Below are 18,416 nucleotides of genomic sequence, written 5' to 3' on the forward strand. Positions count from 1 at the left end.
CTACAAGATTCTGTGTACCGTTTTTGTTCCAATTAGTAATTTCTCTGTCTTATCCGAATTTAATAGGGAAAAAATTATTGGTCATCCAGTCTTTTACATTTTTAACACACTCTGTTAGCTTAGATAATTTATAAGTTTCATCTGGTCTCATTGAGATATAAAGTAGAGTATCATCAGCATAACAGTGTAAACACATATTTTCTAATAATATTACCAAAGGGCAACATGTATATTGAAAATAGCAGGACAGATCCTTGAGGCACTCCATATTTTACTGGTGATGAATGAGATGACTCCTCATTTAAATAAACAAAGTGGTAGCGATCGCATAGGTAGGATCTAAACCATCTTAAAGCCTGCCCTTGAATACCTGTATAGTTTTGTAATCGATCTATGAGTATGTCATGATCTATAGTGTCGAACGCAGCACTAAGATCAAGTAAAACAAGCAATGAGATGCAGCCTTGATCTGATGCAAGAAGCAAGTCATTTGTAATTTTAAAAAGTGCAGTTTCTGTACTATGGTGGGGCCTGAAACATGACTGAAATTCTTCATACTGATCATTTTTTTTTATTTTAGACATAAATGGAAGATTTGAAATAGGCATATAATTTGCCAGTTCACTAGGATCTAGTTGTGGTTTCTTAATAAGAGGCTTAATAACCGATAGCTTGAATGTTTTTGGGGCGTGACCTAAAAATAACAACGAATTAATAACATTGAGAAGTGGTTCTTCTGCTACAGGTAACAACTCGTTCAGTAATTTAATGGGTACACGATCTAATAAACATGTTGTTGGTTTACAGTTGTGTCCAAAATTATTCAACCCCCTTGACTTGCAAGACAATTTGCTGTGGAGGATAACATTTTATGAAATCAATTTAACAAAGGCATCAGTAAAGTATTAGAGAAAATTTGTTAATACACTTTTGAGTGATTCTGAGAATGGAACATTGATGAATCATGATAAAATTCAAATTGACTCTAAACATTCATGTTCAAAATTATTCAACCCCCTTTGTGCAGAATCTTTTATTCTTTAAAATCACCAATAAACGCTGTCTGTAAGTGTTTAGAAGCTTCTGTCACCTCTCTACTACAGTTTTGGCCCATTCCACACCTGAAAAAGGTTTCAGATCATTGATAATCTTTGTTTTTCACATTGCCACTGCTTTCTTCAAATTCAACCAGATATTTGAAATGAGAATTAAGCCTTGAGACTGAACAGGTCACTCAAGTACATTCTATGACTGATCCCTGAACCAAGCAGTAGTAGATTTGGATGTGTACTTTGGTATGACTGGCCTGCAGGAAAGTCCATTGATCATCAGCTTCAGTTTTTGCACTAAAAGCATCACAATTCTTGTCAAAATGGCCTGACACTTTAAAGAATCCATGATGTCCTTCATACAGTCATGATTTCCACTTCCTTCGACAGTAAAGAAACCCCATAACAGGACTGATCCACCTCCAAGTTTGATGATGGAGACGGTGTTCTTCTGCTTATGAGCTTTGCCTTTTTTGCAGCAGACATACCGCTGATCCATGGGTCCAAAAAGTTCCAGTTTGGTCACATCACTCCATAAAACATTCCTCCAGAGCTCCACAGGTCCACACAAATGAATTTTATCAAGTTCAAGTTGGCTTTTTGTTCTTCTTGATCAAGAGTGGTATTTATCAAGATGTCTCAACATGAAGGCCATACTTGTCTAGTGTTCTTTTTACACACTGCATTGAAATGGTTTTCCTCCTTTCATCGGGTCATCTTGCAAGTCTTTGGCTGTACATTGCAGGTTTTTTCTCAGTTGCTCTGATTAAACATTTTATGATATTGTGCTTTTTCTTCCACACCCTCAAAGATTTTCTGGTAAAACACACTTTAAGCTAAGGAATAAGGCTGAGAGCTGTGTCTCTAGGAATTTTCAATGTCTTGGAAATCATCATATAGCCTTAGCCTTTCTAAAGTAATACAATATTTCTTCTCTTTTGCTTTTGTGAGATCTCTGTTGACATTTTGCTACTCAAGTTCAATACATGCATGGGCCAAACTGTATGTGTAACAGCTCAAGCTAATTTCTAAAGGCTTAATTGTGTTTTGAGACTGTTTTATTCTCCACCATGCAAATAAGTGATTTAAAAACAGCAATGTTGAATAGGGGTTGAATAATTATGACATAGCAGTATTATTAAAAAATCTTATAACTCAAATATATTACATTATATATTGACAATATCACTTTTAATATGCCAGTGAACTGTTATAGATGCAAGTTTTATTATATCCTGGATCTTCAGAAAAGCTTGTATTTGTAAAGTACTGCAGTCTCTAGGGGGTTGAATAATTTTGAACACAACTGTAGATGCAGTGATAAGCTTATTTAGCCCTTCCTGTCTTATAGTTGTAATGCACTGCAGTTTATCTTTGGGTACGATGGATGAAACTGAAGTATTAGACACTGTAGAATCTATATTTGTCATTGTATTTCTGATGTTATCTATTTTATCAGTGAAGAAATTCATAAAGTCATTACTATTACATGTTGATGGAATCATGTGAATCTGATTTCTATTTGAATTTTATGTATCTGATGTGTTGTGCATAAAATATGGCTCATAAACCTTAAGCATAATAAACATAGGTGTGATTGGCAAAGGACAAAAAAGCAGGAAACTATAAGGTGCACTTACCATGACGTGGCGAAAGCCCCCCCCCCCCCCCCCCACACACAGTGACATAATTCCTATAGTATAATAATAAATTAATAAAAAATATTGTACTTGTTTTTTGTTTAAATGAATTCATAAATTAAATAATTAAAAAGGGAAGAAAAAATGTAATACACATCTAAATTAAATGATTGAACAAAAAAAATTATAAAAGGAGTAATGTGGGAAATATGCTTCAAAGACTGGGCAAAAATAGGGATGAATTCCAAAAAAAATCTGTCAATGATTTGGTGGTGTGTTCGAGTTAACGATTTCAATTTTTACAGTTTTTTACTGTTTACTGTAACTGTTTAGTTAATTTTTGCTATTTAGTTTTTTTTTTTAACTATTAAAAAAAAGAAAAGAAAAAATCTCCAGTACACTTCTGTATAGGGCTGGGCAATATAAGCAAAAATTCATATCTCTGTATTTTTTAGCTGATTTGCGGTATACTGTTGCCTATATATCTTGGTATTTTGTATTTGGATTAAACAAATAAAGTGAATGTAAGCATGTAGGCATATATTATGTGCAAAAAGGGTTAAAGTCACATTACATTTTAACATTGCAATCTAAAAAAAAATATTAAAGCATAAGTTAAAGTTACTAAACTAAAAATGAAAATAATAAAAATCACAGACTAATTGAGTAAAAAGGCTATTTTGATTAACCCATTACACTTGTGCTATCATACAAATACACTTACTTGTAGGTTTAAAATTCTACATGTCACATTTATTGTCCAGCTACAAGTATTTCATCAAAATGTATACTTTAGTCAGAGTTATTGCGCTCATATTTCATTGAGCGCTGTCTGTTTGGAGCGCATGCGCGCTGCGGCGCTCTTTCTAAATGAAGTCTGTGGAGTTTAGCTGAGAATAGCTTAAGCTGAAACTCATGCACTTCTGACAGCAAAATGGAAATTTTCTATTGGATTTTAACATTTACAGAATATACCTGTGCAATGTAAGTCAAGCATTAAGGAAAACAGCACATCTCAAACACTGTCAGTCTCTGTCAGCCTCACACGCAGCCTTTCTGTCAGAGCTTCTAACTATGGAAGGCCATGAGGGTCAAATTCACGTGAATTTTAACGCGTCAACAACACGTTAAATACGTGTATTTCACACGTAAACAACACGTATTTAACGCGTTAAATACGTGTTGTTTACGCGTTAAAAATCAGCGCGTATTTAACGTGTATTTCACGTGAAGTACGCGTTAAAAATCAGTTTGAACGGGTCAATGTCATTGGCTGCTGAGGACTTGGGTCAAACCACTTCTGTGAGCTTAGAGGGGTGTACCATTCATAGACAGGCAATCACCATTAAACATGCTATAGATCAGCTTATTCAGCCTTATTATTTAGTTCTATAGCCTATAGAAATAATATATTTAAATAGCAGTTTTATGAAATATTTATTTTTTAATAAATATTAATTACAATTTTGTGGGGATAGTATAAAGTTTATAAAAGTTACAGTATTTTGTAATGAAACAGGACTTTTTGTTTAGCTTTGGACTCACCGAAGTATACTATTTAAATACTGTTGCTTTCTGAGTGCCATACACAAAAATACCAACTCATAACTCCACGAATATAGCAAGGATAGTCAAAAGTTATAGTCTGATTCTACTGTGACGATCCAAGGGGCTGTAGTACTTTATTTTGTCCAGCAGGTGTCATGGGGTAACACTTTTTGTGTCTTTAGTTTAAGTGCTGTGTTGCAGGTGTGGAAAATTGATTGTGATTAACCATGCTGCTTATAAGATGCTGGCTTTCTTATCCTCGGGAGGGAAGGAGATTGGGGCTTGGTCTCTGCTGGTCTTGCTGTTTGGTGGTCAGGCGGACTTTCTCATGCTCTCCAGTCCAAGGCTTCATGTTGTGTTTTTGTATCTTTATATTTTTTATGTTTTACCTTAATGTAGTTATGTCTGTTTTCTGATTAAAATACATATTTGTGCAAATTTGATTATGTTGTATGGACTCTCCATTCATGTTGCTACTCCTTGAGCCAAGGGGTTGTAACACTATGTTCTGTCAAATGTTTAATAGAGTTCTCCAAATGATTCATGACATACATATGAAAGATCGTAATGGATTGTTTTTATTTTGGACTGGAATCTGCTGTAAATAATGATATGTCATTTTTCACAATCAGAGCATGTTTCATGATCATGAAGTTATAAAGGTAAAACCATGAGAATATTGCAGCATGTGCGCATTTGGAGTTTTTTTTTGTTGTTGTTATAATTCGATGACGAATATCTTCAAATCTAAATGACAGATTATTGTATAATTGGGCTCATTTTAATCTAAAGAAATTTACATTTTCCATGAGCTATGCATGTTTCATGAAGTTGTGAATGGAAACGTAACCTGTTTTTTTTTCTCAATTGAATGGTTTCATGTGTGTGATAATATCGTAAGTAATATATTTAGATCAAGTGAACAAATTACGATGAATTTGCTCCTTTTAATCTGGAGAATTTTCTGAAAAAAATGACGTATGATTTTGCATGATATATGAATGTTTCATGAAATTATTAATAAAAGCGCAAAGTGAAACTAAAGTTGTTTGTTGTGCTGTGTCAGTTGGGTTTTATGTGTTATAGCAAGATGAGTAATATATTTGGATCTTATCCATGGATTACAGTATCCCTGGGCTCATTTTAATTGGGATAATTTTCTGAAAATAATGATCTATGCATGATGAAGCTATGAATGAAAACGAAACGTGAAGTATCGAGCTGTTTTTCTTTGCAGCCTCAGTGTGCCAGTCTGCTTTCATGTGTCACAGCTCTATGAACGAAATCTTTCGATCTGATCAAAGGATCTATGCATGTTTGGTGAAGTTAAGAGGTAAAGCGGCACGGGACTGAAACCTCTGATTTTTTTTTTTTTTTTGCTAAGATACATTACCTAATTTTTTTTTATGTGTTATAGCTTTATGAAATATATATTTAGATCTAAATGATGTTTTATGGTGAGTTTCGACAGTTTTTAATCTGCAAATAGTGACGTATCTTTTTATGATATAGCCTATGCTTTTTCCATGAAGTTATGAGTGAAAAGCCTACATGACAGCTACCATAGATTTTTGGCTAAACTACATGCTCTCTGTGCAGTTTTATGTGTGTTATAAATCTTTAGATATAAATGACAGATTTGACAGATAGTTTTGGGCTCTTTTAATCAGGAGAATCTACTATAAAATTCTGGTGCATAATTTTACACTGAAATCTTGTTTTATGAAGTTACAAATAAAACGGTGACATCAATAGGCCTTTTATTATTATTATATCGGTCTGGGGTTGACTTCTTGTACAAAACTTGCTCCAGTTTATTCAAAGCCTCAAACAATTTCTCAATGGTGCGACTAAAAAAACTCTGAGGTCGCACCGGTGCAACGAGCCATTCAAGGGGAAAAAAAGTCTCTGCGACTCTGAAGGTCTCGCAACAGACACTAGAATCCTGCATTTTAGCCTGAGCCCGATGGGCTTTTTACCCCCTCGAGCCGGGCTTCGATTTTTCAGATGTGGGCCGGGCCTCCAGTCTGTTTAGACTTCTTATTACTTTAATATTTTAGACATTCATCAATTAGCGATGAAAAAAAAACTTGCTGCGCTGGTGGAAACAACACGAGACCGTGATGCCACGACTGTAAAGAGTGGCTCGACAGTGTTTTGTGTCCCGCAGCAGCACAGCTGAACAGTTCTGCGTTCAAATAATAGGCTTAAGAAGAAGGTATTTTAATTATTTACTAATAAACTAGTGTTTTCTGAATCTGTGTCACAAGGATGAAGTTGCGATCCCGATTTGTCATCTCCTCATTAGACGCGCCTTTAGAGATAAGTACATCTTTATGGGTTATGATTATAATGAAAGAGTTTTTGATTTGTTTTATTTCATTAAGTAGTTATTTAAAGCTTGTATATATATATATATATATATATATATATATATATTATATATATGTTTTCACTGAGTTTCGGTTAATTTTTGTACTCCTATTAAAGACAACACGGCAGAACGAGCAACTGTTTTGTTGATATTGTGTGTGCAGTTACGAATAATGTATTAGACTTACCTTTATGAGCAAAAATGAGGCATATCCACGGGAAAAAATGCAAGTGATCATGCTGCCGTCTCCCTGTCCTGAAGCATCTCCTCACAAACTATTGGATATAGCTTACATTTATCTGGATCTAACGTTTAAACATTTTCATATGCTTCAACTGTTTTATATCTATAGATTTTATTTTAGGTAAGTCGTGATGATTTGAGAAGGCTAAATTGATCAAACATAGGCTCAATGTCTGCCGCTGGCAGCTTGGTCGTTACTTAAAAAAACCTGAAACTTATATTTTACAAACATAAAATGCTCCAAACGCTTTTCTAACTTAACTTAATAAAATATATTATATTAACAAAATATAATCACTTTGCTATTACATACAAAACTGAACTATTTTAATAGCTGATCCAATAAGTACAAGCTGTTTAGGGACTGTTCACCTGTTCAAATCAGACAGGTTTGTCTGATTTGTCCCATTTTTTCAGACACAGTGAAGATCTGATAAGAATCAGTGTAGAGGGGCAAAGTCTGGAAGATTTTGATGCTAGAGAGAGTGTGAACAGCTGGATAAGCCAAGGCCAAAGATCAAGAAGGCCAAACTACAGGAGTTGGCCATCCGAGGGGCATGTGACTGCAATGGAGGATAGTCCATAAGACATTGAGCCATGAGATGTTCAGTTTGAAGCCCTTAAAACCCTTAATTTAGATTTTCCTTTTATTTCATATATCTTGAGATGTTTTAAGTTTAAATTTCACCTCAGTGAAACACTTTAAGCACCAAAACTTTTTCAGTAAGTTACCTTTCTTGTAGAATTGTGCTTCAAATAAAGAACATTATGTTGACCAGATTGTTAGTTAATCTTTTAGGCTACAAGTCAATATTGTTTATATGGACAGCGATTTTAAAAAAGTGGACTTGTAAGAAAAAAGTAAGGCGCACTAGTGTAACAAGTGCAAATTAGCCTAGAACCCTATTGTTTTATTCTACTTCATGAGACCTTTCAGATGACATATGGCACATGAGTATCCGAGTTGTGTGATATTTTTATAAATATTAGAGTACATGGCAAAATGATTATTATTATTTTTCTCAGCAAATAACTTGGCACTATTTTGGAGTTGATCAACATGCTATATGCATTGTAATGCTCAGACTCTAAGCTTTCAAATGATATCTATTTTTTCTTGATTTTAATTCAGCAGTTTGAAAAATATGATTAGTAATAATGATGCGATGGGGGGTTGGGGGGGCTCACGGTGGTATGGTGGTAGCAGTAGAATACTTCTGTTGTCCTGACCCTAGTACAAGCTCTCATTTTAATCCTGAAAGTCTTAAATGCTTATGTCTTATAACATCACCTGTGTACCTAATTACTGATTGTCTGATGAGTGCATAATCACAAAACAAAAAGTGCAGAATTGCTGAACAAAAAGAGGTTTCAATAAGTGCCACCTGCTGGCGATAGCTGTAAATGTAAGCACAATAAAATCTGTTGATTGCTAAGATGATTGTTTTCTAAAGACAGATATTGATTTCAATGGTTTGTATCTTAAACCTGAATTGATTACTTACCTCCATTGTAACTATTTCCCCCACACAAATGTTAATGCTTGATGCTAACTTAAGTCTTATACTATCACCAAAACATTTGAAACAGATACACTTTAACTAACCTTATTTATGTCCTGAGATATTGAATATCAAATAAGACGGATATAAATAATTTCTCTTGAACACTAAATTTTTTCTTACATTTTTATCAGTTATTTCTCAGCAGGAGAATGTCCAAATATATATAGTTTTTTTTACTGAAAGTCAGAGTTGAGCAGTAAGTAGTTACTAGTAATTTAGTTATTTTAATTATATTACTTTTGCATTAACTAGTAGTGTAACTAATTACTAATTATATTTCAGTAATAATTTTACAGTTACCATCCATAAAATAGATTTGTTGCTTTACTTCTAACCCTTTAAGAGTGACCACTATTAAAGCTAAAATATCCACTAATGTGTTTATTTACAAAAAGGCATGAGTGGTAAAAAATATTTTTTTCCTAAAACTGAAACTTAAAGGCAGTGTAGGTAATAAATGTATAAACAACTTTCTTCCAAATTTGTTTAAACTTTCTATATATATCAATGCATAATTAAAATGTAAGTACTCTGATAAAAAGAGTATAAAAATCGAGTGACTCTAGACCGTTTAATCTGTATTAAACACAGCTCATTATTTCCATTTCGGGACGAAACATAGGATTGGCTTAGGCAACTGTCACTCTCTCGCAACCATGGCAACCACCCTTTTGCCACACATGACCTGCCCACTTGCGCGTGCACGTTTGATTTGAGGAATTCAACAGGCACGGATCCTAGGAATACCAAAACAATGGCAGAGAAACAGCAAGCAAAATTCACAGTACCAGCCTATGCAGTTAGTGAAGGCAAACCAGGCAAAAAAAGGAAGACAGTAACAGTACAAGAAAAGGCAATGAACAAAAAGTCTTTGGATAAACAAAGAAATAAAACGCGAGTTAATATCGGCGTGGCTTTCCAGCGATGGCGAGAACTGAGGGAACTCAAGGGGCTGAAAAGTGACTCTTTGATGGCTTTATTTCTGCTGGACAGGTAAATCTTTCTTTTTGTATTTTGATCAAACATATTTTTTTGTTTCTTTTTTCATGAAGCATGTGTCATTAGCACACGTAGCTGCGTAATATAGCTAACATAACATTACTTAGCGAGCCGTAGTAGAGACGATAAATAATCTATAGGAGCCCAGAAGGGAGGGGGTGGAGTGAATCGAAATAATGAGCTGTCTTTAAAACAGTCGTGAGAGGTCTACAGAAACTCGATTTTTATACTTTCTTTTTCAGAGTACTTACATTTTAATTATGTATTGATATATAAATAAAGTTTAAACAAATTTGGAAAAAAAGTTTTTTATACATTTTTTTTACCTACCCTGCCTTTAAATATATTATTTCTATAGGCTATATAAAAAAATAGAAAAAAAGACTAAATAATAAGGCTGAATAAGCTGATCTAGCATGTTAAATGGTGATTGACTGTCTATGAATGGTACACCCCTCTAAGCTCACAGAAGTGGTTTGACCCAAGTCCTCAGCAGCCAATGACATTGACCCGTTCAAACTGATTTTTAACGCGTACTTCACGTGTATTTCACGTGTATTTAACGTGTATTTAACACGTGAAATACACGTTAAATACGCGCTGATTTTTAACGCGTAAACAACACGTATTTAACGCGTTAAATACGTGTTGTTTGCGTGTGAAATACACGTATTTAACGTGTTGTTGACGCGTTAAAATTCACGTGAATTTGACCCTCTTGGCCTTCCATATCTAACGGGGCGAGCGCGAGCCGCTTTGAACTGAAACTATAAACTATAGGCTACTAGGTGAGAAATAAACGCAGAAATTATTTAAATGCAAAACAAAAAACGCTATGATTGGTTGAACTTTTCACCTTTATCTGTTGCTTGTTTTGAATACTGCGCGTGGACAGAGGCGTCACTAGATTTTTGCGTAGTTTAGAGTTACAAATCGTACCAGCGTACTTTGAGGTCAAAATGCGTAGCCGGTACGCAAGATGCATGCAGGTTGGCAGGTCTGCGTAGAATGCGTTCATGTCAAGTAAAGTTTTGGGAAAAGCGCGTGGAATTGCGGCGAGCGTTTGTAACCTTGCACGTAGAGAGCGCTCTTCAGAGCGAAGATACATCGTCATCGGGAAACTCGACCCAGATCAGATTTAAGCATTCATTAAAGTGAATCGGTTCAAATGAGTCATTAGTTCGCAAATCGGACGTGTCGTTAGTGGACAGATATGCTCATATGCTCCGCGCATATAATGTTATTCCCAAATATATTTTTAGGTCGCACAGATTAAATTTCAGGAGCATATGCGACAAAAATGTTGGCAATTTCGAGCCTTGTAGAAGCTGCTAAACTTTCTAGCTAGAAGTAAGCAATAACAAACATAGCGTTACTTTGCTAAATTAGCCCAGAATCGTTTAACATTAATGTTATGGAAGCATGACAAAAGTGATCAATAGATTGGTTAAATTTTACTAGACCTGCATATAAAAATGAAAGACAATATATTGGATTTGCTTACATGAATCACCCGTGTTCACGGTCTTCGTCAGTCAACTGAAGCTGTTCACGTGAGTAGATGGTTGGGTGTGTGGCATTCAGAACGGTGCGTGTACACTTTGAACTTTGACAAATTATTGGACTACTGGCGGAGTGACACGACGACATGAATCAGAGGCACAAAAAACGTCGACAGCGGTGAGCGGTCATTATGTTTACCAATACCCGAACCCACCTCCCAACCCCCGAACTTTCTTTCTTTTTTTTTTTTTTTTGCATGATTTACGAGAGCCTCATTTTCAGGTCGGAAAAGCCGGATTTCTGGATTTTTCCGGAAGAATCACACCCCTGAATAAAACAATGTTCACACTGACCTTGACAAACAAAGGCTTTATAATCACAAACACAATTATTTGTATTCAAATTATACACAAATACTTCCTTTGCTAAATATATTAAACATTATGTACCTACAAAGCAAACAGCACAAGTCATTCTTTAAAGATGCTTGAAATTATTCATTTTCACAATACAATACTGGGATATTACAGGGATATGATATTATAACAATTTACCTCTGAAATAACTGAACTTATGTAAAATATAAATATAAAAATTTATTTAACAGCATGTAATAAAGATATAGAGTGACCATCTGGTTTTCAGTGGGGAAAATTTTATTTCTTCAACACTCATTCATTTTGACTCCAGCAGCAACTTTAAATCACAATCAATAAGAGCACAAACAGCGATGGAATGTCAAAAGTATTAAGGTTAATTAAGAGTCAAGTAGAAAATGCATAAAACCATGCATATACTTTTACAATCACAGGAGAATCCATTAAAAGGGTTAACAAAATACCCTTTTATCATGGTCTTCAAATATAATCTTTATAATATAATGGTTGTTCATAATCATAATGGAGGTCTTTAGCATATTGTATAACAGAACACTAATATTATAATAATCCTTTCAAGGATCTGCGTTGGTCCAGAAAACAGAATGAGAAATCAGAATGTTATCAGAAAATCTAATATAAATATAAGACATTAGGCATAGACGTTGAGCTAAAATCTACAACAAAGTCTAAAATAGTACCTGCATTTTCTGGATAAAATATAAGGCTCTAACAGAGGTTGTTTAGAAAAAATGAACAGAAAACAAGCTCAAGATTTTTAGCTTATGAACTAAAACATCAACTGCATAAATCAGTACAATGTAATAAGTTAAATCAAATGTATGTTCTCATCTGTTACTACAATATAGTATAAGACTAAAAAAGAAAGAAATTGGTATTACAGTGTCCTTAAAAACTCAACAGTTAATTCCGAAATTAGAAGTTTTCAAATAGTAATAAATAATACTTTGAAATTCATGCAGTTGCTTTAGGCCTTAATACAGCATCTGGGGAAAGCCTTTGATTTCAAAAGCTTATGTGCGAGCCCATAAATACTTGTTATAACACTAAATGATGATGTGAGGTATATGTGTGTTTGTGAGTGAACATGCATATGTGTGCATCTGACTGCAGAGAGAATAAAATGACTGCTGCATTATTTGGCATAATTTGGCCTAATATGGACCTGTTTAAACTGGCTTAATTATCATTACCAAATACTGTGTTGAGCTGTTGGGTCACCCTAATGAAGGTGGTACGACGACTCAACTCTTTAAGCTTAGCAGCACCCACGTATGTGCAGGTGGAACGAACTCCACCCAGGACATCTCTCACCGTCCCCTCCACAGGCCCTCTGAAAGGCACTTCAACCGTTTTACCCTCCGATGCCCTGAAAACGCAAAAAGTTACAATCAATATTAATCAACTCAAGAGTGGTGTTAAAATCCAAAAATGTTATCTTTTTTAATCAAATTGCAGTTGTAAATCAAACTAGCCATTCGATTGACTAATTAGGACTGACTTCTGATACTATAAATGATTTGAGATGAATAATGATGCTACTGTCTTTATAAAACATCTTACAGCAGAATTTAAATCATATTTGGAGAAATCTGTAGCATTGATTCTGTTATTTTCTTGTTCATTACTATTAATATGCTTTGCTGCAATCTGTATTTTATAAAGTGCTATTTAATGATGACTTGACTGCTAATTTACCAAATAATATTTGTGTAGTGTAGTTTTCAAACCACTAGATAAAACAATCCACAGGCTCCAGCACGAGAGGGTTTCTTGTGAGCTTACCTGTACTCTGCTACACCTCCTGCGTGCTTCTTCATGGCCGTGTCTGAGCTCATGCCGTAGAATAGTTTGTACTTCTTGCCGTTTTTCTCTATGATTTCGCCGCACTCTCAGAATGACCAGCAAGCATTCCTCCCAGCATCACAAAGTCAGCTCCAGCTCCTGTCACACAGTTTAGCCGATCAAATACAAGCCTAATATGACACTGGTTTTGAGCAACATCTAGAAAATGTGGCATTCAAAGGTAGTAAGGCAACAAGTAATGTCTGAATCCAACGTTTTTGGCTACTGAAATGTCTTGTTTTATTGTTTTATGGTGTTATTACAATGCAGTGTTACCAAAACTCACCAAATGCTTTGGAGACGTCGCCTGGGCAGGTGCATCCCCCATCCTACAGCGAGACGAAAAACAGATCCCACAAATACATCATCAAAGCTCATATGTTAACAAAGCACACAGGCAGCATGGTCTGTTACTCTTCACTGTTAACTCTATAAAGCCTGACATAATGTCAGGAAAAGTTTATTGAACTTTCAAATTAATAAAAAAATAAAATAATAATAATAAAAATTATTTAAAATTATAATATATATATATATATATATATATATATATATATAAATTGGTCTATATTTAATACATCAGGCTTTTATGACCCATGTAATATAGTTAGAATATGGAGCTTATACTCAAGGGGGAAACCTCCATTTAATTTTAGACCTAAACTGAGCAAAAATACACAATTTGGAGCATGATATTAGATATTGTATGCATGTTTTTTGTTTTTGTTTTTATAATATGGACAAAAAGCAATATTACATTTTGATTTGTAAAACAGTGTAAGAGACCCCAACATAAAATGCAAATAAATATCAGTTGTCATTATATTTCAAAATAATAATTAGATATAGTAAATGACATTTAAAAGCTTAGTTTTCTGATCAAAGTTCTGTAGTTTTCATTTTTTAAGAGGCAATGCAATACAACAACGATTAAGAGATACATTTACATTTAGTCATTTAGCAGACTCTTTTATCCAAAGCGACTTACAAATGAGATAAATAAAACATAATAAAATAAATAAATAATAAATAAAATAAAACATTCTTCTTTTATCATACTTGACACCTACGTTTTAACATGACATTTCTAAAACATAATATATGGAAAACCAAGTAAACTTAAGCTGCTTCAGTCCAATAAACGCTCATCTTTAAATATTAAGAACAATATTATGCTTATTCTTATGTTTACTTCATAACACATCCTGAAGATGGCTGTAGAATTATTCAGTCAGAGGCTATCAATCATAGGACAGAAGGCTTGTAGTAGACTATGTGTAACAGGCTTTTAATATTGATAATTTAGAGGCTATAGGATTAGTGTAATGTAAGGGTTTATAGGGTTAATGTAAGAACTCTCACAGATATAATGTGTCCACCCAGGCCGTGTGCAGCGTCAGCACACTCAATGACTGCGCTCAGCTGAGGATAACCCACACCGGTCTTCTTACGAGTGGTGCACACAGAACCTGCACACATGAGCATATGTGTGAAACTGGTTTAATATGAATAAGAACACCATCCGAAACAGTGGCGACAGACAACTGATGATGTCACCTGGTCCAATGCCCACTTTGATGATGTCAGCACCAACAAGAATCAGCTCTTCGACCATCTCTCCTGTGACCACATTACCAGCTTACAAAATTCAAATGGATTTCAAAATATTAAGATGACTGTCACTAAGACAATCTCAATGAAATGTTGATCTGTTGTTGGGTGACTGACCATAATCGTGTGTGAAGGGAACTTCTGCCTCACGTCTTTCACAAAGTTGACAAAGTGTTCAGAGTAGCCATTGGCCACATCCACACATATGTATTGAATCTGAGGGACAGCGGCCAGAATAGCCCCCAGTTTCTCAAAGTCCCCATCACTGGTCCCCGAGCTGACTGCTACACTCTGGAGAAACAAAGACAGCGCCACAAATAATTTAAATATCAATAGTCTTGAGATTTTTGTGTAGATTTATATTCTAGCAAAGATATTGCTCACCTGTAAGCATTCTGGGTGTTTAGATGCAAACTCTTTCCAGTCATCCACACAATAATGCTTATGGATGGCCGTAAAGAGAGTAAACTATGACAAAAAAATATAATAATTAATATAACCTGCAGTCTGTTTAAAAGAGCACAAAAAATCATATAATTCAGTGAAATTGGAGTAGATTTCGTTCACACCTGATGTAAGACTGAGGCCATTTCAAAAGTCCCCACGGTGTCCATGTTTGCGGCTATAATGGGAATGCCACGGTAACTTCCCTTTGAATTTCTGAATGTAAAACTGCGCATGAGATCCACCTAAAACAGAAGAGTGTGAAAAGTAATGAAAGTGAACCTAAAATGTAGTTGACATTGCACCACATGTGCGATTGCAATGAAACATATATTAAACTGAGGCCAGACCAAACTAATACTCTATCTATATGATATCTCGAATGCAAATAAATGCATGCTTAGAGTTACTAACCTCACTGCGAGATTTGAGAGTGCTTCTTTTAGGTCGAAGCAGCACGTCCTTGAAGTCGAGCTTGATATCATTTTCAATGCGTGGCATGGCTGCTGAAGAGGATGACCTTGAGACTGCTCTAACCGTATCTCACTGTCTGAGAAAACACAAGACAAGGAAAGAAAAACATTCCCAGCCCTTCAGTTATGATAGCTGCAGATGATGAAGAGGGAGGAAGGGGAGGGTTATACAGGGTGAGACAGGAAACATCCTCTTTCATAATTATATAAAACTCTAACTCTAGAATTACACATTTCAGAATACCAATTATTTATTCAATTTCAGACAGAAGAGTAAAGCAATGCATCATAAAAAATAATACTATAAAATGACCCATAAATGTTTCACATCTGGTTCTATGTTCTGCACATGTCTTGGCTGTCAGATAATCTAGGCCACAAGATCATAATTGTGCTAATTTTCTGTCATCTTGTCTCAACATTTTTTTTTGTTCATTACAAACAATTACAGACGTGTCTTTATATATACAAGCTACAAAATAAATACTGCCCTAACGTTACCTATAATTGCAGATGAGCACGTTCTTTAAAGGCGGTATGGAAAATGAAAACCGAAAACAGAAAATGAAACCGGTTTCCGAGTTGGAGGAGGTCGTTTTAGGAGGGCGGATGTTTAGCGCGTGTACTGTAGTCTTTATGCTGACTGATTGCTTTCAAATTCAAGTTCAAACGCTCAGCGAAAAACTACAGTCAACGATTGATTTACAGCGTACTGTCGTAATACAAGTCGCAAATTAAAATTTTCCCGGTCAGTTTTAATTCAAGTGAAATAGTTTTTTATTTAGAGTTAGTTCGCTAAGCTATGTGTACTTAAATAATAAATTATAAATCAATAACTTAATTTTACTATATCCTCAACTGTCAGCGAATGCCATTATTTTCCACACGGACCCTCGGAACGTTTCCTACAGACGCATAGAACGGTAGGAATTATTTTTCAGTGACGCAGGAACCTCGGTGGTGAAGTTGTGGGAATAATTTAATTAGAGGTGTCTGAACTTCTCCCACCATCGCCTAATTACATTCGCATTCAATTTCCCTGCATGTATTTCTAAAACAGACGAAGCCACAATGCTAATTAAAGTCAAGGTAAGTAATGTACAAAGAGCAGTTCTTTCATTCAGTACAGTTCTCATCCGGTTCTTCAGGATGCTTCTAGATTGAGCTAGTGTAATAATTTCCTTTAATTCAGCAAGGAATTTCGCACCAAACAACATTTTATTACAGTATGACATACATAGATAATATTATAACAAACGGTGGTATGTAAATGATAAAAAAGACCCATTCAGAGTGAAATTTGATGTCTAACGTAAACGAATTAACGTTAATCGTCGTCATTGTTTATATAGACACTCACTGGCAAAGAAATCGAGATCGACATCGAGCCCACAGACAAGGTACAAAATAAAATGCTTTATGATTTACAGCGAATGTTAACAAATAAACCCGCAGTTGACAGTAAAGAGTACTGATGCGTCTTTTTTATTCAGGTGGAGAGAATAAAAGAGAGAGTGGAGGAGAAAGAGGGAATCCCACCCCAGCAACAGAGACTTATCTACAGCGGAAAACAAATGTAATGTATTTTAATGCGCACATTAAATCATGCTCTTGAATATTTCTGTAGTTTTATTCTAAACCCTCAATCTTATACAACTCAGGAATGATGAGAAAACGGCAGCTGATTACAAGATCCAGGGTGGCTCTGTGCTGCATCTGGTTCTTGCACTGAGAGGTGGATGGGTCCACCAGTATCCCAGCAGCCTCCTCTCATCTGTGTAACCGCTAGCCCTGTCTTAGCCACCTTAGATATGTACTCAATCACACATGTCACCAGAAACCATTTGAACCATCTGGACTGACGAATGGTAGCCACTGCATTCTTTGTTTGTTGGTATATCCATCAGCTTTTTCCTGTTTATGCCACTCCCTGTTAATTTGTTAAGAGCATCATTGTTACGTTTACAAGAAATGTTAAAAATCAAGGTAAAACTGAAGTATCAGTTTGTCAATAAAAATGGATGCAACCATTTAAGCATGTAACAGTGATTATTCTTTCGTCATTTAAAGAGTTTTCAAGTTTTTAAGTCAGATTTCTGAACAATCAATTAATTGTTCACACTTATTCATGTAAACCACAAGTTTTATTACATCTTCAGAAAAAGGTAGTGCCATTTTCTACTATTTGCACAACTAAATGCACATGGCTTACAGATTTTTAGTGAAATTAAAATCTCATGCAATATGATTCTTTACATTTAAAAAAATCTGTCAGACATATATTTGAGATCTATAAATGTTTTGTTTGTTAACATACACCACACCAATAAAAATGTATGCATCCAAATATTTTGCATACAAATTGTATATTAAATATGCATATTATTTTTCAGTGTATTCCGTATTTTTTATCTACTGTTAAAAACGGCATCTAAAAATGTTAGTGTGATACACCGAAGCATTCAGCTAGACAAAACTTACAATGTCAACAAAAAAGTAGAACAAAAAGTACATTTGTATATGACAAAGATTTAAAAGATTGTCTACCAAAAAACAAACAAAAATTTAAACATTTTGACCAATATGGCCCACATGATGACAAAACTTTTCATTTTGGTGACACTGGCCAATTTACTGACACAATAGCTAGGTTTTGAAGCACAAAATTATGTTTTGCAGACATGCATTATAGTTGTGATGTCCCATAAAACAATTACACATATA

General features: G+C 34.8%; 2 protein-coding genes across 2 annotated transcripts; one reads left to right on the forward strand and one right to left on the reverse strand.

Annotated features, from left to right (window-relative positions):
• Positions 1–11,727: 11,727 nt before the first annotated feature.
• On the reverse strand, positions 11,728–16,425 carry gmpr2 (guanosine monophosphate reductase 2). The gene is given in 11 exon segments (XM_059528221.1): positions 11,728–12,688; positions 13,105–13,207; positions 13,210–13,263; positions 13,451–13,493; positions 14,527–14,633; positions 14,722–14,802; positions 14,889–15,066; positions 15,160–15,243; positions 15,345–15,464; positions 15,634–15,769; positions 16,194–16,425. Coding segments are annotated over 10 exon segments (1,047 nt in total). The 5' UTR covers positions 15,721–15,769; positions 16,194–16,425; the 3' UTR covers positions 11,728–12,498.
• A 187-nt stretch (positions 16,426–16,612) lies between these two features.
• Positions 16,613–17,727, forward strand: nedd8 (NEDD8 ubiquitin like modifier). The gene is made up of 4 exons (XM_059528210.1): positions 16,613–16,781; positions 17,045–17,092; positions 17,186–17,268; positions 17,354–17,727. The coding sequence occupies exons 1-4, from the start codon at positions 16,764–16,766 to the stop codon at positions 17,472–17,474; spliced, it is 270 nt and encodes an 89-aa protein (XP_059384193.1). The 5' UTR covers positions 16,613–16,763; the 3' UTR covers positions 17,475–17,727.
• The last annotated feature ends 689 nt before the right edge of the window (positions 17,728–18,416 follow it).

Source organism: Carassius carassius, chromosome 3, assembly GCF_963082965.1.
Source record: "Carassius carassius chromosome 3, fCarCar2.1, whole genome shotgun sequence".
NCBI lineage: Eukaryota > Metazoa > Chordata > Actinopteri > Cypriniformes > Cyprinidae > Carassius > Carassius carassius.